Source organism: Pan troglodytes, chromosome 13 (genome assembly GCF_028858775.2).
Source record: "Pan troglodytes isolate AG18354 chromosome 13, NHGRI_mPanTro3-v2.0_pri, whole genome shotgun sequence".
Lineage (NCBI taxonomy): Eukaryota > Metazoa > Chordata > Mammalia > Primates > Hominidae > Pan > Pan troglodytes.
Window position 1 is genome coordinate 133,942,666 of NC_072411.2, and position 24,619 is coordinate 133,967,284.

Consider the following 24,619-nt stretch of genomic DNA (forward strand, 5'->3'; position numbering starts at 1 on the left):
TACAGGCATGAGCTACCGCACCCAGACTCTTTTTTTTTTTTGAGACCAAGGTGATTCACCTGCCTCAGCCTCCCAAAGTGCTGGGATTACAGGCGTGAGCCACCGCGCCCAGCCAGAATGTTTCTTGACACCCATCTCTCCCTGCTTTGAGAGCTGTTGCTTTGAGAGCTGTTTCATTTCATATAGAATCACAAATTTCTAATTTCTCTTTCATCTGTTTCTGCAGGTATTCACAACACATTTTACTTTCCCTCATGAATGCCCTTGCATCCAAATTCAGCCTTAAGAGAAGCAGACGTGTCTTTTTTTTTTCTTTTCTTTTCTTTTTTTTTTGAGATGGAGTTTCACTCTTGTTGCCCAGGCTGGAGTGCAATGGTGCGATCTTGGCTCACTGCAACCTCCGCCTCCCGGGTTCAAACAATTCTCCTGCCTCAGCCTCCCAAGTAGCTGGGATTCAGGTGCCCGCCACCATGCCCAGCTATTTTTTTGGTATTTTTAGTAGAGATGGGGTTTCACCGTGGTGGCCAGGCTGATTTTGAACTCCTGACCTCAGATGATCCACCGGCCTCAGTCTCCCAAAGTGTTGCAATTACAGGCGTGAGCCGCCGCGCCCAGCTGAGAAGCAGACACTTTTGAAGAGCATTCCAGAACACATCATACAATCCTAAAAGTTTTTTTTTTTTTTTAAGGCAGTCTTGTTCTCACCCAGGCTGCAGTGCAGTGGCTCGATCACAGCTCACTGTAACCTTGACCTCCTGGGCTCAAGCAATCCTCCCATCTCAGCCTCCAGAGTAGGTGGGAGTACAGGCATGTGCCACTATATATGGCTATTTAAAATTTTTTTTCAGCTGGGCGCGGTGGCTCATGCCTGTAATCCCAGCACTTTGGGAAGCCAAGGTGGGTGGATCACCTGAGGTCAGGAGTTCCAGACCAGCCTGGCCAACATAGTGAAACCCCGTCTCTACTAAAAATACAAAAATTAGCCGGGCATGGTGGCGAGCGCCTGTAGTCCCAGCTACTTGGGAGGCTGAGGCAGGAGAAATGCTTGAACCCGGGAGTTGGAGGTTGCAGTGAGTTGAGATCTCACCACTGCACTCCAGCCTGGGTGACACAGCGACTCTGTCTCAAAATAAAAAAATTTTTTTTTTTGTAGAGATGGGGTCTCCTTATGTTGCCTAGGCTGGTCTCAAACTCCTAGGCTTAAGTGATCCTCCTGCCTCAGCCTCCCAAATTGCTGGGATTACAGGTGTGAGCCACTGTGCCCAGCCCCTGAAAATCTTTATTTATTCTTATTTATTTACTTATTTATTTATTTATTTATTTTTTGAGATGAAGTCTCGCTCTTGTCCCCCAGGCTGGAGTGCAATGGCGTGATCTCGGCTCACTGCAACCTCCGCCTCCCGGGTTCAAGCAATTCTCCTGCCTCAGCCTTCTGAGTAGTTGGGATTACAGGCACGCGCCACCATGCCTGGCTCAGTTTTGTATTTTTAGTAGAGACGGGGTTTCACCATGTTGGCCAGGCTGGTCTCTAACTTCTGACCTCAGGTGATCTGCCCACCTCGGCCTCCCAAAGTGCTGGGATTACAGATGTGAGCCACCGTGCTGGGCCGAGCCCCTGAAAATCTTAATTAAGGAAACTTCCAATGTATCACATAAGGCCCAAAAGGAGACTGATTCATACCAAGGTGATTCATACTTCAGGGTCTCAAAAATATGTCTTAACCAGGGCCTTTGTGCCTCAGCACCACGGCCCTGTGAACAGTGAGGTCAAAGTGGGGACAAACAGCCACACTGCTCTCTGTCTGGGAGCTGGGCCATATTCTTCGTTCCGTTTAGTTAAGTGGGAATGCTGAGACCGTGCCAGCAGCGAAATGGATGAGAGGTGTCTGCCCAGTGCTTTTTTTTTTTGAGACAGAGTCTCACTGTGTCGCCCAGGCTGGAGTGCAATGGTGCAATCTTGGCTCACTGCAACCTCCATCTCCCAGGTTCGGGCGATTCTCCTGCCTCAGCCTCCCAAGTAGCTGGGATTACAGGCATCTGCCACCACGCCTGGATAATTTTTGTATTTTTAGTAGAGACGGGGTTTCACCATGTTGGCCAGGCTGGTCTCGAACTCCTGACCTCAGGTGATCCACCCTCCTCAGGCTCCCAAAGTGCTGGGATTACAGGCATGAGCCACCGTGCCCGGTGAGATAACACTGTTACGGCATCTAACAGCAAGAGGATGGCATAACCAGGAGAAAGATGCTGGAAGGGGCCGTAAATGACCACAATTCAAGGTCGGGCCACACTTGCCAGGCTCGGGAGAACTCGCTGAGGCTGAGGACAGCTTGGGAAGCTCTCAGTCCAGGTGCTGACTGGCAGCTTTCCCCTCGGACTTCACATGTGCATGGGACTCGAGCTTTCCTGGAAAGGCGCCCACCTTGCCTTCCCCTCCCTGATGAGGCTTCACTTCTGGGTGATGCTGCATCCTATTTTGAGGTTTTCCTATAGAATTGTTCAAGTGAGATTCCTCCTGTGAGATTCTCAGAAAACGTCTTGGAGGAAAGAATGTTTCTGAAAGGAGCCTGAGAAATCTCTTCCCCTTCTAGAGACGCTTGCTCTGCCGGGAGCTAGAAAGGAACAGATCTCCATGCTCTGGACCTCATTAGCAAACCTTACCTTGGAGGCAGCTGAGAGCCCTCCCGAGGGGTCCTGATCCTGGGCACCAGCTCGCTCTGTGATCTACCTAAGCCCTTCAATCCCCCGACTCTGCAATGTGCAATCCAAATGCTCCCGGTGTCCTTGTAGCTCTGTCACCCTGGATTCTTGTGGCAAAGAGAGATGGATCTCAGTGGGAGGCTGGTTTTGGATGGAGGGCCACAGGGACTCGTGGTCTTGGTGGTGGTTACAGATTTCTTGAGAAATGTCATTCTTTGGCCGGGCACAGTGGCTCACGCCTGTAATCCAGCACTTTGGGAGGCTGAGGCAGGAAGATCACTTAAGGCCAGGAGTGCGAGACCAGCCTGCATAACATAGGGAAACCCGGTTTCTATGAAAAATTTAAAAATTAGCTGGGTGTGGTGGTGCGCACCTGTAGTTCCAGCTACTTGGAGGCTGACGTGGGAAGATCACGTGAGCCCAGGAGGTTGAGGCTGCAGTGAGCAGAGATTGTGCCGCCACTACACTTCAGCCTGGGCGGCAGAGCGAGACCCTGTCTCAAAAAAAAAAAAAAAAAAAAAAAAAAAAAAAAAAAAGAAAAGAAATGTTCCCAGTATGTGATAAGGAGTGAACTAGTGAACTAGTATGAGCAACATGTCCCAGTTTGCCCAGGAGTTTTTCTAGTTGTGGCACTGAGAGTCCTGCATCCTGGGAATCCCTCAGTCAAACAGGGACTGTGGGTCACCCGTCGTCCGTAGCCCCCTGTGGCAGGAGGAGGGTGAGCCAGTCCGAGTTGGTGGTGTGTCCTCCCCTCGCCTCTGCCCTCTGCTCCTTACACCTTTCTCCCCAAACAAGGTGGGGAGATTCTCTGCCAGAGAAGGGAAGGTAGAAAAGACCTGTTTAAGATGAACAGAGAAGATGCAGTGAGCCGAGATCGTGCTGCTGCACTCCAGCCTCAGTGACATAGTGGGACCCTGTCTAAAAAAAAAAAAAAAAAAAAAAAAAGAGCTGGACACGGTGGCTCACACGCCTGTAATCCCAGCACTTTGGGAGGCCAAGGCAGGTGGATCACCTGAGGTCAGGAGTTCACGACCAGCCTGACTGAGTTGGGGAAACCCTGTCTCTACTACAAATACAAAATTAGCCAGGCATGGTGACGCATGCCTGTAATCTCAGCTACTCAGGAGGCTGAGGCAGGAGAATTGCTTGAACCCAGGAGGCAGAGGTTGCAGTGAGCTGAGTTTGGTTTGCCCCATTGCACTCCAGCCTGGGCGACAAGGGTGAAACTCCTTCTTAAAAAAAAAAAAAATTAACAGAGAAGGGGAAAGAGTAAGTGTCAGGATGTCGCAGAGCCTGCCCTCCTCACCCTCACGATTATCAGGGCTTGGCCTCCTGCTTGGCACGGGCACACAGACGCTCCTCAGGGCCTACTTGGGCCTCCTGGTCTTCGGGCTCCCATGTGGGGCCACGCAGCAGGAAGTCACATAGTGGTGTCCAACCTTTCCTCGGGTGCAATGCTCTTGTGGGCATTCACAGGCAGTGTGCCCAGGTGTGTGCCTGCTCATGTGCTCCCCCAACTAGCACCTTTCCCTGCTGCCGTGCTGCTGGGCCCACCCACTCACGAACTGTAACCGGAACTTCAGCAAAACACCCACGGAACTCGAGCTATGCAAATAGGTGCACACACACGGAGGGATCCAGGGAAGAGAGCCAGGAAGTGACACAGGCAGGCAGAGGATTCCTGGAGGGATCTGAAGGAGCACGTGTACAGGGAGTCAAGGACTGGCACGATGGCCTTTTGCTGTCCGGGGGCAGTGGCGTCTGTGTACACTGCACACTCACCTCTCCCAGCCTCCTTACCTAGGCTCATGCCCGGGCTCCACAGGCCTTGGCATCGGTTTGGGGACAGGCCTGGAACATTAAGAGACATTTCCCACCCTCTCCCTGTAGGAACCTCCCAGGGCGGCCAGACCTGTGTGGGTACCAGGAGCCAGGTCTCTGGCACAGCTCCCCAGGAGAATGGGCAGGCCTGGGCGTGCTGAGGGAGCAGGCGTTGGGGGCTCTTACACAATCCCAGCCAGGCTCGCAAGGCGGGAGGGTTGAAAGGCTCCTGGCAGCTCCCCAGGCCCTTATGCCTGGATAAGGAAACCACAGTCTGAAACTCCTGGGTTTCTGAAGGGCTGGAAGGCGGGATTTTTTGAGACCTGCTCCACTCCACCTGCCTCCCAGACTCTGTCATGCCTTTGAGGCCAGAGGGGCTGCCAAGCATGTCGGGCACCAAATCACAGGCTTCCAGAAACTAGAGAGGCCAGTGCCCTCATTTCCCACTGAATACGGAAAGAATTTGCTGAAGACATTGTTCCTTTGTCCAGAGTCCTACAAGCTCTGTAAAGCCAACCCACTTAGGTACAGATAGCAGCTGGAAAATGGGGTGCAGTGGTTTCCCGAATGTGTCGGACACTATTTTAAGCACTTTCTGAATATTAACTTATTCAATTCTCACAATAATCCTGCAAAGTAGGAACTATTATTGTCTTCTCTTTTTTATTTGTTTTTATTATTTTTTTAATATGAAGTCTCACTCTGTTGTCCAAGCTGGAGTGCAGTGGCGCTATATCAACTCACTACAACCTCCACCTCCCGGGTTCAAGTGATTCTCCTGCCTCAGCCTCCTGAGTAGCTGGGACTACAGGCACGCGCCACCATGCCTGGCTAATTTTTGTATTTTTAGTAGAGATGGGGTTTCACTATGTTGGCCATGCTGTTCTCTAACTCCTGACCTCGTGATCAGTCTGCCTCGGCCTCCCAAAGTGCTGAGATTATAGGCGTGAGCCACCATGCCTGGCCTCTCTTTTTTATTTTTAATTTTTATTTATTTTTATTTTTTATTTTTTGAGAAGAAGTTTCACTCTTGTCACCCAGGCTGGAGTGCAGTGGTGCCATCTTGGCTCACTGCAACCTCCGCCTGCCGAGTTCAAGCGATTCTCCTGCCTCAGCCTCCCGAGTAGCTGGGATTACAGGTGCCCACCACCACGCCCAGCTAATTTTTGTATTTTTAGTAGAGACGGGGTTTCACCACATTGGCCAGGGTGGTCTCGAACTCCTGACCTCAGGTGATTGCCAGCCTCAGCCTCCCAAAGTGCGGGGATTACAGGTGTGAGCCACCACACCCAGCTTATTTTTAAATTTATTATTATTTTTTATTTTTCTTGAGACGGAGTCTTGCTCTATTGCCCAGGCTGGAGTGCAATGGAGCAATCTTGGCTCTGCAACCTCCACCTCCTGGGTTCAAGTGATTCTCCTGCCTCAGCTTCCAGAATAGCTGGGATTATAGGCGTGCACCACCATACCCAGCTAATTTTTTGTATTTTTAGTAGAGATGGGATTTTACTATGTTGGCCAGGCTGGTCTTGAACTCCTGATCTCGTGATCTGCCCGCCTCAGCCTCCCAAAGGGCTGGGATTACAGGCGTGAGCCACAGTGCCTGGCCTATTTTTTATTTTTTAAGACAGAGTCTTGCTGTGTTGCCCAGGCTGGAGTACAGTGACACCATCATGGCTCACTGCAGCCTCAACCTCCTGGACTCAAACAATCCACTTACCTCAGCCTTCTGAGTAGCTGGGACTACAGGCACATGCCACCATGCCCGGCTAATTTTTAAAAAATTTTTAGAGTCGACGTTTCGTCATGTTGCCGAGACTGGTCTCCAACTCCGGAGCTCAAGCAATCCTCCTGCTTAGGCCTCCCAAAGTGCTGGGGATAGAGGTATGAGCCACCACACCTGGCTGTCCTCTCTGTTTCTTAGAGGAGAGAAAGTAACTTGCCCAATTCACAAAGCTAGTGTATGTCAGGGCTGCCATTTGAACCCAGGCAGCTTAAAAATTCATTCTGCCTGATCTTTTGGGGATCAAGCAGATTTGTGAGATAACCAATTAGAAATATGTTGTAAATGGCTTTAGGGGCAGGCTTAGTTGCAAAATGAAGTGCCCACAGGGCCAGGCAGATGAAATCAATGTGTTACTCAGGCTGGGCGGGGAGAGGCCTGTGGGCCATGTGGACAGTGTGTAAGACCACCCAGAGGTGTCCCTGTGAAAATTCCCCCAAAACAAGCCAGGCACAGTAGCAAGCATCTGTTGTCCCAGCTACTCAGGAGGCTGAGGTGCGAGGATAGCTTGAGCTCAGGAGTTGGAGTTCAGCTTGGGCAACATAGCAAGACCCCATCTCAAAACAAAACAAAACATGCCTGGAGGACATATTGGGTCCCTTGCTCACAGCAGCTCTAGCCGAAGCCCACTGTATCTCAGGCTGGGGTCAGGAAAGCAGGCTTACCAGGGCACACCAGCTTGTCTTGGGGGGTTTGAAGGGCAAGGTCACCAAAGTGCCTGACTTCCTCTGTAATAACAAAGGGCATGAGATGTATCAATGAGTGGAAGTGACAGAGGACAGGAAGAACAGTCTGTTCAGAAACAGCAAAAGAGGGCCGGTGTGGTGGCTCATGCCTGTAATCCCAGCACTTTGGGAGGCTGAGGCGGGCGGATCACTTGAGGTCAGTTTGAGACCACCCTGGCCAACATGGTGAAACCCCGTCTCTACTAAAAATACAAAAATTAGCTGGGCATGGTAGCAGGTACCTGTAATCCTGGCTTCTCAGGAGGCTGAGGGAGGCAGGAGAATCACTTGAACCCACGAGGCGGAGGTTGCAGTGAGCCAAGATCATGCCAATGCACCCCAGCCTGGGCAACAGAGTGAAACTTCGTCTCAAAAAAAAAAAAAGCCTGGCACGGTGGCTCACGCCTGTCATCCCAGCACTTTGGGAGGCCGAGGTGGGCGGATCATGAGGTCAGGAGTTTGAGACCAGCCTGGCCAATATGGTGAAACCCCGTCTGTACTAAAAATACAAAAATAGTAAACCCCATCTGTACTAAAAATACAAAAATTGGCCAGGCATGGTGGTGCACGCCTGTAGTCCCAGCTACTCGCGAGGCTGAGGAGGCTGAAGAATCCCTTGAACCCGGGAGGCGGAGGTTGTGGTGAGCTGAGATCACGCCACTGCACTCCAGCCTGGGCTGAACAGAGTGAGACTCTGTCTCAAAAAAAAAAAAAAAAAAAAAAAAAAAAGAAACAGCAAAAGAGGTAGGGAGCTATCTGTTGCTGAAGGAACACGGTTCTTCATAGCCTAAATAACTCCCCCACTATGAGCTGTCAGATACCACACTCCTGGGATGAGAGGGAGGTCCATGGGGGCAACTTCTGCCCCAGGGCTCATCTAAAAATGCAGATTCCTCTGTTTTAGGACTTAGCCTCGGCTCCATCATTGATCCAGTGGGTAACTCCAAGTCCCTTGCTATAATCCCTAGGTTTGCTTTTTTGATTTGTTAAAAGGAGGGTTATATCAGAAGCTGAACCTGTAAATGTGTTTTCAGTTCGTTTTCACCTACATAGACATCAGTTTCATATGGTTCAACTCCATAACTGTCCTACCCACCTTGTACATGAAAATGAAGCATGAGTCAAAGGCTCACTGCCATGTACACAGCGGGCATTCAGTGAGTGTTTGGGAAATTTAAGTGGTGGTTCTGGAACCAGATGGGCATGAGCCTTCCTCACCCACTTCTAGCAAAGGCACCTGCATGGGAATAACGTCAGAAAACAGTTCTTTTTTTGTTTTTTTTTTTTTGAGATGGAGTCTCACTCTGTTGCCCAGGCTGGAGTGCAATGGCGTGATCTCAGCTCCTGCAACCTCTGCCTCCCGGATTCAAGCGATTCTCCTGTCTCAGCCTCCCGAGTAGCTGGGATTACAGGCGCACGCCACCAGGCCCGGCTAATTTTTGTATTTTTAGTAGAGACGGGGGTTTCACTATGTTGGTCAGGCTGGTCTCGAACTCCTGACCTCGTGATCCACTCACCTCGGCATCCACCCACCTCAGCTTCCCAAAGTGCTGGAATTGCAAGCGTGAGCCACCGCGCCCGGCCAGGCAAAGCAGTTCTTAGAGGGAAATTCACATTCATCAGTTCCTTCTGGGTGTTTGACCTTCCCGCTCCCACAACAGCCTGAATCCAGAACTGTCAAGTCTGGTTTTCAGCTGTGGACACAGTCCACTGCCCGAAGGCCACCATCCAGACGACGGGGAAGCCTTGATGGCCTTTCCGGAGCCACTGCCCGAAGGCCACCACCCAGACGAGGGGGAAGCCTCGATGCTTAGAGATGGTACAAGCCAGGCTCTCATTGCATCTGGGTTTCGTGGAAAAAACAATCCTCTCGAGGGTAACTGGAACTTAATGGATGCGCCGCAGGTGGAAGGCGCTCTGTCCCCCTGTTTACGATGACGCATAATCCCTCCAACTCTCTGAGAATGTGACACAAAGGAGGGGGTCACGGTGGCTGAGGCCAAGGAGCCCTTCCTCTGTGAAGGGCGGCCCCAGGTCTGCGCGGCGGTGAAGACAGACTGGCAGTGGGAGGGAGGGAACCCGACAAAGAGTTGAGACGCGTGGTCCTCGGGAACAGCACTGTGGAAGTCCCCCGGATTGAGGCGCGCCCGTCCAGTGGAGAATGCCACCTCCAGCCACTGGGGCGCCTGGGGGCAGGGCGGAGACACAGCGGGCGTCCCTTCGCCGCTGCATAGGAGGGCGACCGCTGGGCAGTGGGTGTTGGCGCGGTATCCCCGCCCTGCCCAGCATCTGCCCCACGTTTCTTCAGGCCAAACTACCGGGAGCCCGGGCTTCTTCCTAAAGTAAAACTCGCTCCGGAAAGGCCAACAGTCCAGCGGCCAGACGGGCACCTGGGAACGCGAGCCTAACGCGTACTGGAGACGGAGTGGCGCCCGGCACTGCGCGCCTCCTCCCCGCCGGGAGACTGCGTGCTAAGCTCAGCAAAGCCCCGCTGTGGAGACGGAGCCATGTCGCCCATTACCTAATGAAACTGAGAAGGGAGACTCAGTCTCTCTTCTAGCCCCGAGCGCAAGCTCTGCGGGACTTGGCATCGTCCTCCCTCCACGATCCCACACTCCGGGTTTTCCCCATTCCCAGCTCGGCTGCACCCGAGAGACAGACGGAAGAAACTGCCAATGGAAGGACGCAAAGCGTCAACTTTGTGTTCGCCCGCCACTCTCGGCCAATGTGCGCTCGTGTTTCCGGAGTCCCGCCTTCCGTGTCGGGCGCCCCCTTTTGGCAGCACAGGGACGAACCCTACGTCTCGCCATCTTGTGTGTGGCACAGGTAAATTTCTGGACTATGTTTCCACCTATTCTGGTCCTTTTTCCCACACAACCGATTTCTTAGTTCGACAGCTAAGTGCGGTGGCGATAAGGCCAGCGTAGCCTGTTGTTCTCGGATCGCCCACGTGAGCTAGATCGCTACGTCACGCCACGCTTGCCGAGCCCGGCGCCATCTTGAGTGTGGCGTTTTGATGCTCCCCTTTCTCGGGGCTCCGCATGGTTCTCTAAATGGCCCCCCAAATTTCAGGTAGTCCCCAAAGATTAGCCCAACTGGCTCCAGAGACGATGATTTTCCCCGAGGAACTCTGTAATGTTCATGTGCCCATCGCAGTCCAGCAGTGGGGTGGGAGAAGGGTAGACTCGATGGCCCGGCAGGCCCCTGGAGGAGGCTGCCCTGAGGCTGTCGCGACGGCAGTGACCGCTCGGGACAGACCCTAACTAGAGCCCTAGAATGAGGGGACCGCTATGCCGTGCGGGGCCCGCGGGCTGTCCCACTCGAGGGCTGGAGCCGGCATCGCGCATCGAGTCCGCTTGATACATGAATCCGTGTGTGCTTGGGACGGTGCCCGCTTGTCGACCTACTTGGCCGACGGACGCCGGACCTGATGGTGGGCAATCGGGGTCGCCTGCCCACAGGACTAGGGGTGCCCTGCCCTGGGAGGGCGCGAGGGCATGGCAGAGGGACGGGGCGGCCCAGGTGCCCGGGTCTCGGCCTCGTGACCTCGTTGCTCGTCGTGGGGCTGCCGTCCACTTGCACTGGGACAATCCTTGGTCGAAGGCGCCCAGGCGCGGGGGGCGGGCACCTCCGCGGGCACTGCGCTGGGCACCGCCCGGGGCGAGCGCGGCCCAGCACCCCGCCTTCCCCTCCCCCGCGCTGGCAGCCGTCGTGCGCCCGCCGCCCCCTCTTCCCTCCCCCTCTTCCCTCCCCCTCCTTCCGAGCAGCCGCGGGGAGGGCGGGAGAGGGAGGGAAGGGGGCTGGGCGGGCAGCTTTGCCGCGCTTTGGCTTTCTGCGTCAGCAGCCCCAGCAAAACAGCTGCGGGAGCGCGCGTCCGGAACGCGCTCGCGCACCCCTCCCCCGCGCCCTCGGCCCCGCTGAGACCCGGCAAACTCGGGCCTTGAATGACAGTGCGATCGGCGACTGCGCAGCGCGGGACGCGCCGGGGCACTGCCGCTTTAAGCACGCTTGTCCATTGTTCGGAATCGAGCCAATGAGCGAGCGCCCGCTCCCTGCGCTCAGCCAATAGCGGCCGGGCATGGGAAGCCGAGCGCCGCCCACTAATCTATATTAAAGCTTCTGGCGCCGCGTGAGTCCCCCACTGGCTGCTCTGAAAAGCCATCTTTGCATTGTTCCTCGTCCGCCTCCTTGCTCGCCGCAGCCGCCTCCGCCGCGCGCCTCCTCCGCCGCCGCGGACTCCGGCAGCTTTATCGCCAGAGTCCCTGAACTCTCGCTTTCTTTTTAATCCCCTGCATCGGATCACCGGCGTGCCCCACCATGTCAGACGCAGTCGTAGACACCAGCTCCGAAATCACCACCAAGGTGAGGCTGGACGCCGCCCGCCCCCTCGGGGTCCGCGCGCCGCCGCTCGGGCGGTGTTTGGCGCGCAGCAGCTGGACTGCCTCAAGCCCGCTATTGCTCCCTCTCGCGGGGAAACGGCCCGCCCCCGGCGCGGTGCCCTCAGGCAGCCCACTCTTTGTGTGGTGCGGGGGAGGGGGCGGGAACCGCCGCGGGCAGACGTGATGCCCGTCGGGGAGTGGGCCGGGCGCCCTCGGGGGCCGAGGGCTAGGCGCGGAGGCCGGCTCACGGCCCTCGAAACTCGTCTGTGATCGGTATGAGTGGCGGCGGGAGGAGAAGGGCCTGGCTGGGGGTCGTCGGCCCGCCGGGCGCACGGAAATAACTTTGAAACTCAAGCGCGTTGGGAATCGGAAGTGCTGGGGGGCGCGTGTTGGGGCGCGGGCCGGCCGCGGGAAGTGGCGGCGAGCGCCCGCCGGCCGCGCTGCTCTTTGTTCGGCGCCAGGCCGCCGGTTTCGCGCCCTGCAGCGGACCTGAGGTGGTTTATCTAGACTAAGTCCCGATAAGGCGGATGGGGCGACGGGCTGGCTGGCCGCGACGTCGGCCGTCCCGGCGGAGGTGTGACGGGCTTATCCGCTTTGGGCGCTCTGGGAGGCGGGGGTGGGCGCCCTTCGAGGTGAGTGCGCCGGGAGCGGCCGCCCAGCTTCAGTCATGCACCCGGTGCCGGGCTTGGCTGAGGAGGCGAGAGCCCACGCGCCGCAGGGAGGAAAGAGAAAGTGAAGCGCGGCGCTGGGGCGACGATGGGCGCCCCCCGCGGCTGCCCGGGAGCACCGTGTGCGCCGCAGCTCGGGGCGACGCGGGCCAGCACGGCGGCCGCGACAGGCCAATGGTAGGGTCGAACTGGGGGGGCGCCCGGGCCCCGTGGCGGGTTCACTGCCCTCGGCTATGAGGTCCTGCGCGGCTGGTGCAGCTCCGCTCCTGTTGTCGGCGCCGCCTCGGTCCCACTGCCCGCCCTGGGTAGCGTCTCCGCCCTCGGCGGGAGCGGGGCGCTCTCAGACTGACTGTTTTTTTCTTAATGTTTCGGCCCTCGTCCGCGCCCGTCGTGCCCCTGCAGGGATTGGCGCGAGTCACCTTGGCGTCTCCTTAACCCTTGTGTCCCTGGCGTCATCTCTGACTCTCCCAGGGGCGACTTCTTGGCAGAGCGGAGCTCGGGGCCCGGATCTCCAAAGGGGCTCTCAGTGACCCCTTCTGGACTCAGTCCGGGAATGAGTTTGTGGGGTAAGAACACCGTCCCCAGTGCGGGGCCTGGCTGTTCGATTTTCTCCGAAGCACCAAAAGGTGACTTCCCGCGAGGGCGATGAGTAGTAGCCCGAGAGGCGCATCCCCGACAGTCTCGGACCTAAGCAGCCCGGTGGACTTTGGGGCGACCTCCCGCGGGACTTGGCCCCCCGAATGCAGACATTCGGGACTGCCGGGGTGGCGGCAGTGGGGCGTAGAGTCGAGAGCCCGGCCGACCGACGCGCGACCCGTGCGCCTGCCACTGCAAGCTCTGCCTGCCGGCCGGGAGTCTCCAAGGCAAGGGACGCACTCGGCGGCCCCGGGCCACGTGCTCCCTGCGCGCGGTGCGTGCCGAGGCCCGCGCGCAAAGCCCGCCGGGCGGGGGATGCGCGCCTGCGCGCCGCGACCTCCCTGCCCCCACTGCTCCCCGGGGCTTCGGCCGCCAGGGGGCGAGAGCGGGCGGAGCCGGGGTCCGCGGAGCGGAGCGGGGCGGGCCGGAGTGAGAGGGCCGACAGGTGGCCCGGAGCCGCTCGCCGGACAGCGGCCGAGGCGTTCCCGCAGGCCCGGACGCCGGACCTCTGTTGGTATTGGCGGCCGTGTCGTGTGGAAAAAGTTACCGGGCGCCCGGAGCCGCGCTGCCTTTTGGATCCCGGGCGGAGTCCCACCCTCGAGGTGCTGTCGGGGATCCCTAGCCGCCGCGGGGAGGCCGGGACTTGGTGGCTCCGGCGGCAGGCCCCGGCCTGGGGCACCGCCAAGCAGCGGTTTGCGGCCTCTAGGAACAGCGGTCGGATTTGGGGGGTCGGTGTGCTTTGGCTTTTTTAGATACCTGTCCTGGCCGGGGCGGTGCGGCCTCGCGGGCCTTCCAGGCTGGCGCGCCTGTGGGGCTCTCCCCGAGCGCAGGCCCCTCTCTCCTTGCCTTATTTATCTTTGGAACATAATCTGCCGCCTTTCTAGACGGCTCGAGGGGCGGGCTCTTTGCACTTGGAAGCAGGCTGATGGGCGTGAGTGTCCGGGGCTCGTCCACCCGGCCGGACGGGCTGGGGCTGTGGCGCCACATGGCTCCTTTTTCCTAGGAAGCGCCAGGGGGCAGTGGGAACCGCCACCGGGGCCGCTGTAGCGGGCCTTAAAGGATGGGAAACCTGATCATGCCCCCCGCCGGGCCTTCCTTCCACCGGACCAGTGGGAGAGGGACCGCAGGGGCATCAGGCCCTTCTCAACATGCGACTCTTAATTTGGGACGGACAGAACAGCCGTACAGACCAGTAGTTCTCAGCGCCTTTGCTTACCCTGGGTTGCTCAGAAGACTTACTGGTTACTGGTTCCTTCTTCCCTTTTGAAGGACTTAAAGGAGAAGAAGGAAGTTGTGGAAGAGGCAGAAAATGGAAGAGACGCCCCTGCTAACGGGAATGCTGTGAGTGTCTGCTTTGCTCCTGAGCCCTGGCAGCTACCGCCCCACAAAATTTTTCCTGTTCTACTTTAAACATATCTATATATGTGTGTGTATGCATATATATAGCTTTGCACAGTGGCAGTATCGTAGCTAATGAGCTTTACCCGAGGCGCGATTATTGCTAGTTAAATATTTATAAAAACCTTTCGAGCAGCGCCTGAACAAGAATAGGTTCAGAGGAGACTCCGGTAGTCTGAGTTTGGGCTTGGCCCAGGGTGGGGAAAAGCCCTTGTCCTGGGGCAGTTAATGTGCAGGTTTCACGATGGAGCCTGGAGGGTGTTGACTGGAGAAGGGCCTCTGGGGTGGGCTTGGCTTGGCTGGGCTGTAGATGCAGCCGGCAGCCTCTGGTGGGAGGCCGGGCATCAGGAGCAACGCTCTGTCCAGCCTTTGGCCAGCTGGTAATGACATGGCCTGTTTTCTGTCGAGGAGAATGAGGAAAATGGGGAGCAGGAGGCTGACAATGAGGTAGATGAAGAAGAGGAAGAAGGTGGGGAGGAAGAGGAGGAGGAAGAAGAAGGTGATGGTGAGTAGCCTTGTCTATCTTCCCCTTTTCAGGTACTTTTTCTTGGCCTTGTCTGGTAGAAGGGGAAGGAAGGAATTGGGGCTCCTGGGAGTGGGACCATGGTACTTGGGGCCAGTGGACCACATGGCCCTGGGCACCCACCTGTAGAGTCAGGGAAGGTCTCCCTGACATGGAGTTGTGCCCATGCCCACTCACACTCAGTCGCACACCTGAAAGTTTCTTTCGTGCAGCTCTGAAAGCCACTGATCTATTGGGCTGGCCTTTTGGGGTGCAGCTGCTTGGGCCTCTCTCCTCTGGAGATTCCCACCTGTGTAGTGGGCGTGGGTGCCCTGATTGGGCCCAGTTGCAGGCAGCAGAGGCAGGGCAGGGACCTTGCAGTCCACTACATGTTCCTCGGGATTTCCCCAGGAGCCACAGTAGGAGGGAAGTGTGGTTTACCTGGCCTTTGATTCTCTCCAGGTGAGGAAGAGGATGGAGATGAAGATGAGGAAGCTGAGTCAGCTACGGGCAAGCGGGCAGCTGAAGATGATGAGGTGGGTTCTGGCTTGAGAAGAAGGGGGGTTTGGCATCTGGGTCTCCCCACCTGCCTTTAGCTGAGGTGCTCAAGCTGCGGAGGGACTGTTTCTGACTTTGTAAGTGGCCACTGTGTGGTCCTGAATCTTAAGAACAGGAAGGAACAGGGCTGGGCTCAACTTCCCAGAGGCCTTGGGCTGTGGAGCTGGGAGTCCCTGGTTCTTGCTCTGCCAGCAGGAGCTGTGGCAGTGGGCTGGATAGGGCTCCTGGGGTTGGAGGGGCCTTTGACAGTCTTTCTCTGCCTAGGATGATGATGTCGATACCAAGAAGCAGAAGACCGACGAGGATGACTAGACAGCAAAAAAGGAAAAGTTAAACTAAAAAAAAAGGCCGCCGTGACCTATTCACCCTCCACTTCCCGTCTCAGAATCTAAACGTGGTCACCTTCGAGTAGAGAGGCCCGCCCGCCCACCGTGGGCAGTGCCACCCGCAGATGACACGCGCTCTCCACCACCCAACCCAAACCATGAGAATTTGCAACAGGGGAGGAAAAAAGAACCAAAACTTCCAAGGCCCTGCTTTTTTTCTTAAAAGTACTTTAAAAAGGAAATTTGTTTGTATTTTTTATTTACATTTTATATTTTTGTACATATTGTTAGGGTCAGCCATTTTTAATGATCTCGGATGACCAAACCAGCCTTCGGAGCGTTCTCTGTCCTACTTCTGACTTTACTTGTGGTGTGACCATGTTCATTATAATCTCAAAGGAGAAAAAAAACCTTGTAAAAAAAGCAAAAATGACAACAGAAAAACAATCTTATTCCGAGCATTCCAGTAACTTTTTTGTGTATGTACTTAGCTGTACTATAAGTAGTTGGTTTGTATGAGATGGTTAAAAAGGCCAAAGATAAAAGGTTTCTTTTTTTTCCTTTTTTGTCTATGAAGTTGCTGTTTATTTTTTTTGGCCTGTTTGATGTATGTGTGAAACAATGTTGTCCAACAATAAACAGGAATTTTATTTTGCTGAGTTGTTCTAACAAAGCTGTCTCAAGCCTGGTTTTTCTGTTTCAGTTTCTTCAGACCTTCCAGGGCACAAGGATAGGAGGGGGAGGATCCTGGGGACAGTGGGTTGACATTTTGGGAGGCAGTTGGATGTGTCCTGTGATGGGCAGCAGAGTCTGGTGGGTGGGCAGGGACTGAGCTGCAGTTGGCTGGGGGGGCTGCTCACTGGGGCAGTCAGTGATTGCCCCAAGAAGCCTTAACTGGGGAGGAGGACTTCATCACTGGGTGCCACATGGAGACCCTGGTGCCTTGTTGGGGGGTTTGCAGTCCTAGACACACGGGCCACACGGGACTGACATTATGTGGAGCGCAGGGTGCTGGTGGTGGTATAGGCCAAGAGGGAACTTGCCAAGCCTCCCAGGATGAGCGTCGAAGTGGTGGCTGCCTCTGCAGGCCTCACAGGTTTAGCTCCATGACGTGGCTCCCCCTGCTGGTGGCACGTGGTACCCCCCGGCCTCTTAGAATGCCGGGGTTTTGGTTTGGCACTGGTGCAGCCTGGCAGTCATCCAACCTTTGGTCTCCAGGTCCCTTAGGTTAGTTGGGCAGGCCCACCCTGCCCCTTGAACACAGTTGGAGAAGTTACTGTGCCGTTTGGATTTTCATACACGGTCTGTGAGCAGTGGGTCAGGATAGCCAACTGGAGGAAGTGCCACCAGCTCGTGCCCTCAGAGGTGGAGGTGAGGATTAGAGCTCACCAAGAACCTTCTGGGATCCTCCAATGAGAGCTGCAGGGGCAGGGGCCGGTATAGGCACTGCTAGTGGGCCTGTTGCCCAGGTAGGACCTGAGGAAGCCATCCAGTGGTTTCTGCAGGAAAACTCCCAGGAGCAGACTGAAGTGTCTGCAGAGGCCTGGCCTGGGTTAAGGGGAGATGCTGGGAAGGAGGGAAATGTGTGCATTGAAGAGAGCAAGAGAGACCAGTTCCCTCTACCTGCCCCTTGACACCGTGTCCACCCCATTCCATGCCCCCCCCCCCCCCGACCTTTGTGTTTCACACCAGGCGCCAGAGTTCTGGGGGGACCTTTCCCTTCTCTGGCTGGAGCTTAGTCACCCTCACGGGGCTGCTCAGGCCGCTTGTTCAGCATGTCCCCAGGCAGCTGCCACCAGGATCAGGGGCAGGTTGAGGCCTTGGTAGGAGGGACCCTCTGACCTGTATCTACCCCACACCCCCTGCACAGCCTGGGTATCTGCATCCTGGCTCATCCAGGGAAGAAAGGGAGGGTCTGGAGCCAAAACGCTGGCTCCTCTCTGTTCTGCCGCCCAAGGCGACTCAGTACTGCAGAGTTCCCAAGCTCGGCGCCCAGGAGGGTGTCTCTAAGGCAGGAATGCAGGCGAAGGCCGTGAAGGAAGGCCACACAGGGCAGGTAGCGCTTGGAGCTGAGAGCAGGTCTAACCCAGCTCCCTCAGGCTGCAGTCCTGCTCGGGACCACCACCGCAAGGCCCCTGAAAGGGGAGAAGCTGTGCCCTGGTCCGCACACAGACACGGCAGGCATGTTAGCATGAGGCAAGTAACTGAACCTTGTGGGCCTCAATCCCCTCCTCTGCAAAATGGGAACAATAGGATGAGGCATGAGCCAGGGCCCAGGGCTGCTTTGCTAGGGTCCCCCTGAGACACCCATATCAGCAGAGCTTACTGCCTCTGCTGTCTGAGCTGCCTCATCCCACCAAAGGTTTGGCCTGGAACAGCATTTGCTGGTTCTAGCAGAACACACTTACCCCTAGTCCTGAGCCTAGCACACAATTAACCACTGCCTGAGGATATACCTCAGGGCCCAGAGTCACCTTGATACCACTCCCAAAGTCCCCGAATGACCTCCCACTGGAGCCCAGGTTAAAAGATTAGCAAGGAATGGGCGCCCCCTGGTGGACACAGAGGAACTGTAAAGCGTGCCGCTGAATTCTGTCCAGGAAAGACCCTTCAGTGGGCCCTGGTCCCAAGGTAGGCAACGCCAGTCACCCTCCACCTGACCCCCGCAACAAGACCTTTCTCCCTCTCTGTTGCTGGAACCCCAGTCAGATGTGACAGTCAGTGGTCATTTCCCAGACCTTCCTTCTGGGCAACTGATGCCCTCTCCCAAGGACTGAGTCCTTTACGTGGAACCAAAGCTGGAAGCAGGGGTCCACTCTTCCACGGTCTTGGGCTTCCCTGTGGCCACACACACCCTCACTGGACTCCACGCACCCTCACTGGACTCCACGCACCCTCACTGGACTCCACGCATCCTCACTGGACTCCACGCACCCTCACTGGACTCCACGCACCCTCACTCACCGGACTCCACGCACCCTCACTGGACTCCACGCACCCTCACTGGACTCCATGCACCCTCACTCACCGGACTCCACGCACCCTCACTCACCGGACTCCACGCACCCTCACTGGACTCCACGCACCCTCACTGGACTCCATGCACCCTCACTCACCGGACTCCACACACCCTCACTGGACTCCACGCACCCTCACTGGACTCCATGCACCCTCACTCACCGGACTCCACACACCCTCACTCACCGGACTCCACACACCCTCACTGGACTCCACGCACCCTCACTGGACTCCATGCACCCTCACTCACTGGACTCCATACTGCCTCAGCAGACTCCACACTCTCTCACTGGACTCCCTGCTCCCTCATTCACTGGACTCCACGCACCCTCACTCACTGGACTCCACGCACCCTCACTGGACTCCACGCACCCTCACTGGACTCCACGCACCCTCACTCACTGGACTCCACACATCTTCACTGGACTCCACACATCCTCAGTGGACTCCACACATTCTCACTGGACTCCACACATCCTCAGTGGACTCCACACATTCTCACTGGACTCTACAGACCCTCACTGGACTCCACGCTCCCTCACTGGACTCCACACTCCTTCACTGGACCCCATGCTCCCTCACTGGACTCCACACACCCTCACTGGACTCCACACACCCTCACTGGACTCCACACACCCTCACTGGGACTGCTGCCCTGAGTACAAACTAGGAGAGTTTGAATGGGGGGTGTTCACTAGAATGACTAGAATGACTCGGTCACTAGAATGGGGGGCGGGGAGTCAGGGGCTCCCAGCTCTACTTCCTGGCTTTATCTTGGCTGTTGGCTACACAGCCCCAGGAATCAGTACTGCTTCTCCTCTACTGCTATCACAAGCCCTGGGGTCAGGATCCTCAGCCTCTGGCCCTTCATAACTCCTCCCAGATCTCAGTTCCTCCAGGGCCCTACTGCCTACCCTGCCTCTACCAAGCCTGCGGGTTGGATGCCTGTGTCCTAGATACAGGCCAGCCCTGCCTGCCTCAGGGCGCTGGCTGCTGCGTGGTCCCCTCCTGGTGGGAGCTGCTTCATGAGGGTGGAATCCCTGGGCCCCGTGTTATTTGGGGCCTGCTTCAGTCTGGCTGGGCCTCACAGGCCTGGCCCCCCGCTATGCCCAACCTGTCTGCTCAGCAGCCCATCTCCTTGATGCAAGTGTGCTCAGTTTTGCTGTGTCGCTGCTTGTCCTCCCTGTACCCCAGGCCCATGGAGGCATGGGCAGAGCCAGCCAGGGAATGGGGCAGAGCTGTGCTCTGAGCTGTTCCTCTCGGGATACCTCAGCCTACGCTCATGGGTCTGGCCTGAGCTCAGAGAGGTGGAGGAAGCACAGATTAGGAAACATGGCTGAAACATTTTAAGGCCGTCCGGCACACTGACCCTATTTATATACTGGGTGAATGACACATGCATTGTTTGCAGAGAAGGCCTAGCAGCCAGTGACTGATGTGGATTCCATGAAGTCCTGAGCATAGCCAAGGATCAATGGTATGCCTCCATGGGCTCTCTGTCAAGGCTGTCACCCACAGCAACAAGAAGTACCAGGTGGTGACTTGAAGCAACCTCATTTTACATGCACCCATGTGGGGACCCCACTGTGAGACTCTGGGCAGGGAGCAGATCCCTTACTGAAAGGAGCTGCTGGTGGATTCCATAAGGTCCCAGGGGACATCTATTGTTTTTTTGCCACCAGCAGCCATTCCTTCACCCTTTTCTTGGCAGTAATGCCCTGAAGCAATGTCCAGCTTTTTTTTCTTTTAGACGGAGTCTAGCTCTGTCGCCCAGGCTGGAGGGCAGTGGCGTGATCTCGGCTCACTGCAACCTCCGCCTCCGGGGTTCAAGCCATTCATCTGCTTCAGCCTCCCGAGTAGCTGGGATTACAGGCGTGAGCCACCAGGCCATAGCTTTCCTTCTGAACTTCCCCCCTCCCACACTCAGACAAGCCTCAGGGCAGAACATGTGACTTGGTCCTGGCCAATCAGTGGCCTGAGGTGCCCTGGCTGCATTGGTTGGTTCACAGTTGGCACATGACCTAAGTCATCCAATCAGAAGGAGTTCTGGGATTTTTTTTTTTTTTTTTTTTTTTTTTTTTTTTTTTTGCGGGGGTTGCCGGAAAGGGAAGAAACATTTGGTTTTGTCCCTCAGGGATTTGAACTTAAGAGGCTGAGAAGATGAGGCTGCAGACTACTCAGTGAGAAGCAGAACTGAGCCAAGAGGCAGAGGAACCTCAATTCTGATGACATTGCTTGAGTGCTTCAGTCCAGCCATGCGGAGTATTCAGTTACACAAGCCAGTAAATTTCCTCCCGGTTTAGGCTAGTTCAGGATGGGTTTTCTGTCATCCGTAACTGAAAGACTCCCAACTAATAAACAGGGAGAATGCAGGGCTTCAGGCTCCAGTCTCCAGGGCCAACTAGGCCTCCATGAACAAAGACAGCTTGCTGGTGGGGGACAGAGGTGTGGGGATGCCTTTTCTGGTGTGGTTTCCAGATTGGGAGGAATACAGAGAGGTGAGTCAGCCTCAGAAGAGGCTGTGATCTCATGGTCAGTCTCTCAGCAGGATCTGAGTCCTGCCTGAACCATTCCAGCCAGGTGGGGGGATGGCTCGAGTCATCTGAGCTGCCCACCTGGCGTCCTCTGTGTGAAGCCTCTAATCCCCTCTTCTCCAGCCCACAGTGATCTCTGGCCCGCTGACCTCCCAGTGCTCCCATCGGGCCTCACAGCCAGACACACTCATTGAAGTGACTCGATGGCCCTGGGAGGCTTCTGGATAAGGTGTGAGATCCCGTCTTCATGCAGCCTGGAACCTCCCAGTTGTCTCTCTGCCCCAAGGTGTACCTGAGAAAGGGGAGGTGACTCCATCCCATCTGGAGAAACGCTAGGTTAAGCAATGCTAAAAGGGTTTTCTGGCAGGACATGGTGGCTCGTGCCTGTAATCCCAGCACTTTGGGAGGCTGAGGTGGGAGGATCACTTGAGATATAGAGTTTGAGACCAGCCCCAGCCTGGAAAACACAGTGAAACCCTGTCTCTACAAAAAATTAAAAATTAGTCAGGAGTGGTGGTGCACGCACCTATAGTCCCAGCTACATGGAAGGCTGAGGTGGGAGGATAGCTTGAGCTTGGCAGGTCGAAGCTGCAGTGAACCACTGCACCACTGCATTCTGGCCTGGGTGATAAAGCAAAACTCTGTCTTAAAACAAAACAAAACAAAAAAACAAAAGAGAAAGGTTCTCTTTCTGTAGAACTCACTGGGCACTGGGCAGTGCCAAGGGAATTCTAATATACAAAGGGTACTGAGTTTCCGAGAGGAAAGTTTAGCATGCAGTTCGCTCTCAATTTATTTGACCTGGATTTTTTCACAGAGCGCTATTAACATATTGAAGGACATTAGTGTCCAATAAAAGCTGATCTTGCACAAGGACCCTCACCAGGGCTCGGGAAATGTTTGCTGAACTAAGCAGATGATGGAGAAGGATTCCTTTGAGAATTTGTTCCACAGTCTGGCTCTTGGAACCCCACATGGGCCTCATCCTCCTATGGCTGCAGGCAGCCTGGGCCCTGTGCTGACAGCGCTCCGTGTCAGTGTCAGCCCAGCACGGGAGACAGGCATGCCCTTGGCTGAGGAGGTAACTGGCATTTCTAGGTGGGGGGACAGTAAAACGTGGAAACTGGCATAAATCTTTCTGGAAAACATTTTGATCCTGTATATCAAGATCCAAAAAATATGTGCACATACTTTTGACCTAGAAGGGCCACTGCCAGGAAATCTGCTGAGGAAAGGCCGGGCAAGGTGGCTCACGCCTGTAATCCCAGCACTTTGGGAGGCTGAAGCGGGCAGATCACTTGAGGTCAGGAGTTCAAGACCAGCCGGGCCAACATGGTGAAACCCCATCTCTACTAAAAATACAAACATTAGCTGGGCATGGTGCGCGCCTGTAATCTCAGCTACTCTGGAGGCTGAGGCAGGAGAATCGCTTGAATCTGGGAGGCGGAGGTTGCAGTGAACCGAGATTGGGCCACTGCACTTCAGCCTGGGAGACAGAGTAGACTCCGTCTCAAAAAAAAAAAAAAAAAAAAAAAAAAAAGAACTGCTGAGGGAGGCACTAGACCTGAAGGTGTCCATAACAGCATCATCATCATTATTATTATTATTATTATTATTATTATTATTTTATTGAGATAGGGTCTGGCTCTGTTGCCAGGCTGGAGTGCAGTGGCATGATCTGGGCCCACTGTAGCCTTGACCTCTTGGGCTCAGCCATCCTCCCCCCTCAGCCTCCAGAGTAGCTGGGATTACAGGTGTGAGCCACTGTGCCTGGCCTGACATTATTGATTGATAAGAGTAAAAAATTAGAGACAAGCCAAATGCTTGATCATCAGGAAGCAGGCAAGTCACTTACAGTATAACCACTTGGTAGATATCACAATGTTTACAAGAAATTTCCAAAATTGTTTTTAAATTTATAAAAGCATTCCAGGCCCACTGCATGACCTTCACGCTAGACAAAAATACTATGTGAGGAATACAGTGAGACCCCCCCTCAACTCCTTGTCTGGTCCAGTAGCCCTCTGTTAACTGTTAATGTGAAGCATGTGCCCTTCCCTCCAGAACTACAAGTAGTTTTGAATAATGTAGAGAAGAGCCTGTTTTAAAATGTCAAGAGAAAAAAAGTTGATACAGAATTGTGTCTACGGTATAATCTAATGATCAAGAAAAAAAAAAGTCACGAATGAAGTTCACCAAAATGTCACTTCTTGGTGGTGGAATTATTTTTTCTTTAAGGTTGTTTTGTAAATTTTCCACACATAGATTTCAGCAGGGAAATAAATTAACAATCAATAAAAAGAAAGAAAGAAAACAAAGAAAAAAAGGCAAAACAGAAATCTCTACATCCGTTAGGTCTCTTTCAGTTGCAAGTGACAGAAACCTAACACAAACTGGTTTATAAAAAAAGGAAGTTTGTTGTCACTAGGATGTCCTGAGATAGCATGGCTTCAGGTACAGCAGGATTCAGGTCCTTAAACCATGTCATCAGGAACCCGTCTCCCTCCCGCCCTCCGTCAGCTCTGTTTTCTTTGGCATTGGTTTTGTTTTCTGGCCGTTTCACAGCTATAATACTATTGAATATGGTGATTACTGTTTGCGGCTTCTTCACCTAGCTTGGTGGTGGGAGTGGGAGGGCTGAAAAGGTAGTATGTTAACAGGACTGTTGGTTTTCTAATGAAACTCTTGAGAAAGCAGTGTGACAGACATCATGAGCCCTGTGGGAAGCCAGCAGCCCCTCATTCCCCATTCCTAGTTCAGTTGGAATTGGGCTGTGCTCTGCAGGTCCTCCTCATGGGGCCTGCTGGGACTCACCATCTCTGAGGGGGAACCAGTCTTTTCCCCCATGGTTCCAGCCTAAGTCCTGCAGAAGGCTGTCACTGGTGAGATCTGGTCATGTGGCCCCACCCCCAAGTCAGACCCACAGAGGCACTTGGACAGAGGGTGAGAATGGGGTAGGAGATCTTCCATTATGAAAAGTCAGTGTTATGAATAGGAGGGAGGCTGGGCAGGAGAAAGCAACTGATGTCTGCCACATCCAGTCAGTGGGTACTTGAGGAATTTCAATACAATTCAAAATGGAATCAGGGTGACCTGGGCCTGCTCTTGGGCAGGTGGACCTGGAGTATGGCTGCACCCAGTGGTAGTGGAACCACATGTCAATATTGCCCTTGTTACTGCCCCTGAGTACTTCTTTCACTTCCCCTCATAGCTCTTCCACCACTAGGGCTAGGCAGGGAGCTTGAGTCTCATTCTCTGAGGGAAGGACGCAGCCTGGGCCAAGAAGACACTGCTCAGCTTGAGTTTCAAAGTGACTCTCTTTACTCATAGCGAGATGAGAAATCAAGCTCTCAAGAGTAGAAAAGGGCTAATGTGTTTTTATGTATCATGGACCAAAGTTCAGAGACATGACCACAGTGGGAGAGAACAGTGAGAAAGGGCCCTGCTGACTACACAGGGAGGGGTCAAGCCCTTCAGGGCTGACTGGAGTGGGGCTTGGATCAGGAGAGAGAGAGAGAATTTAGACATAAGTGACCTCATGGGCTGGCAGCTAGTGCCACACAATGCCCCA

At 54.9% G+C, this 24,619-nt stretch overlaps 1 protein-coding gene and 1 pseudogene across 5 annotated transcripts; both read left to right on the forward strand.

Annotated features, from left to right (window-relative positions):
* The first annotated feature begins 10,245 nt into the window (after positions 1-10,245).
* Positions 10,246-16,169, forward strand: PTMA (prothymosin alpha). Of its 5 annotated transcripts, none has more exons than XM_054678827.2 (5): positions 10,246-10,462; positions 13,982-14,053; positions 14,522-14,615; positions 15,075-15,148; positions 15,435-16,169. In XM_054678827.2, the coding sequence occupies exons 1-5, from the start codon at positions 10,460-10,462 to the stop codon at positions 15,480-15,482; spliced, it is 291 nt and encodes a 96-aa protein (XP_054534802.1). In that variant the 5' UTR covers positions 10,246-10,459; the 3' UTR covers positions 15,483-16,169. The 5 variants fall into 5 exon arrangements, with proteins under 5 accessions (XP_054534802.1, XP_024210466.1, XP_024210465.1 ...); XM_024354698.3 differs by lacking the exon at positions 10,246-10,462 and adding an exon at positions 10,849-11,391; XM_024354697.3 differs by lacking the exon at positions 10,246-10,462 and adding an exon at positions 11,132-11,391 and having other exon boundaries at positions 14,519-14,615.
* LOC112208548 (U4 spliceosomal RNA) lies at positions 14,157-14,240 on the forward strand (annotated as a pseudogene).
* Positions 16,170-24,619: the final 8,450 nt, after the last annotated feature.

Coding starts and splice junctions, on each gene's coding strand:
- PTMA (XM_024354695.3), top strand. CDS start 12,817: ATGCAGACATTCGGGACTGCCGGGGTGGCGGCAGTGGGGCGTAGAGTC. Junction 13,315..13,981: donor GGCGGAGTCCCACCCTCGAG/GTGCTGTCGGGG, acceptor TCCCTTTTGAAG/GACTTAAAGGAGAAGAAGGA. Junction 15,149..15,434: donor GGGCAGCTGAAGATGATGAG/GTGGGTTCTGGC, acceptor TTCTCTGCCTAG/GATGATGATGTCGATACCAA.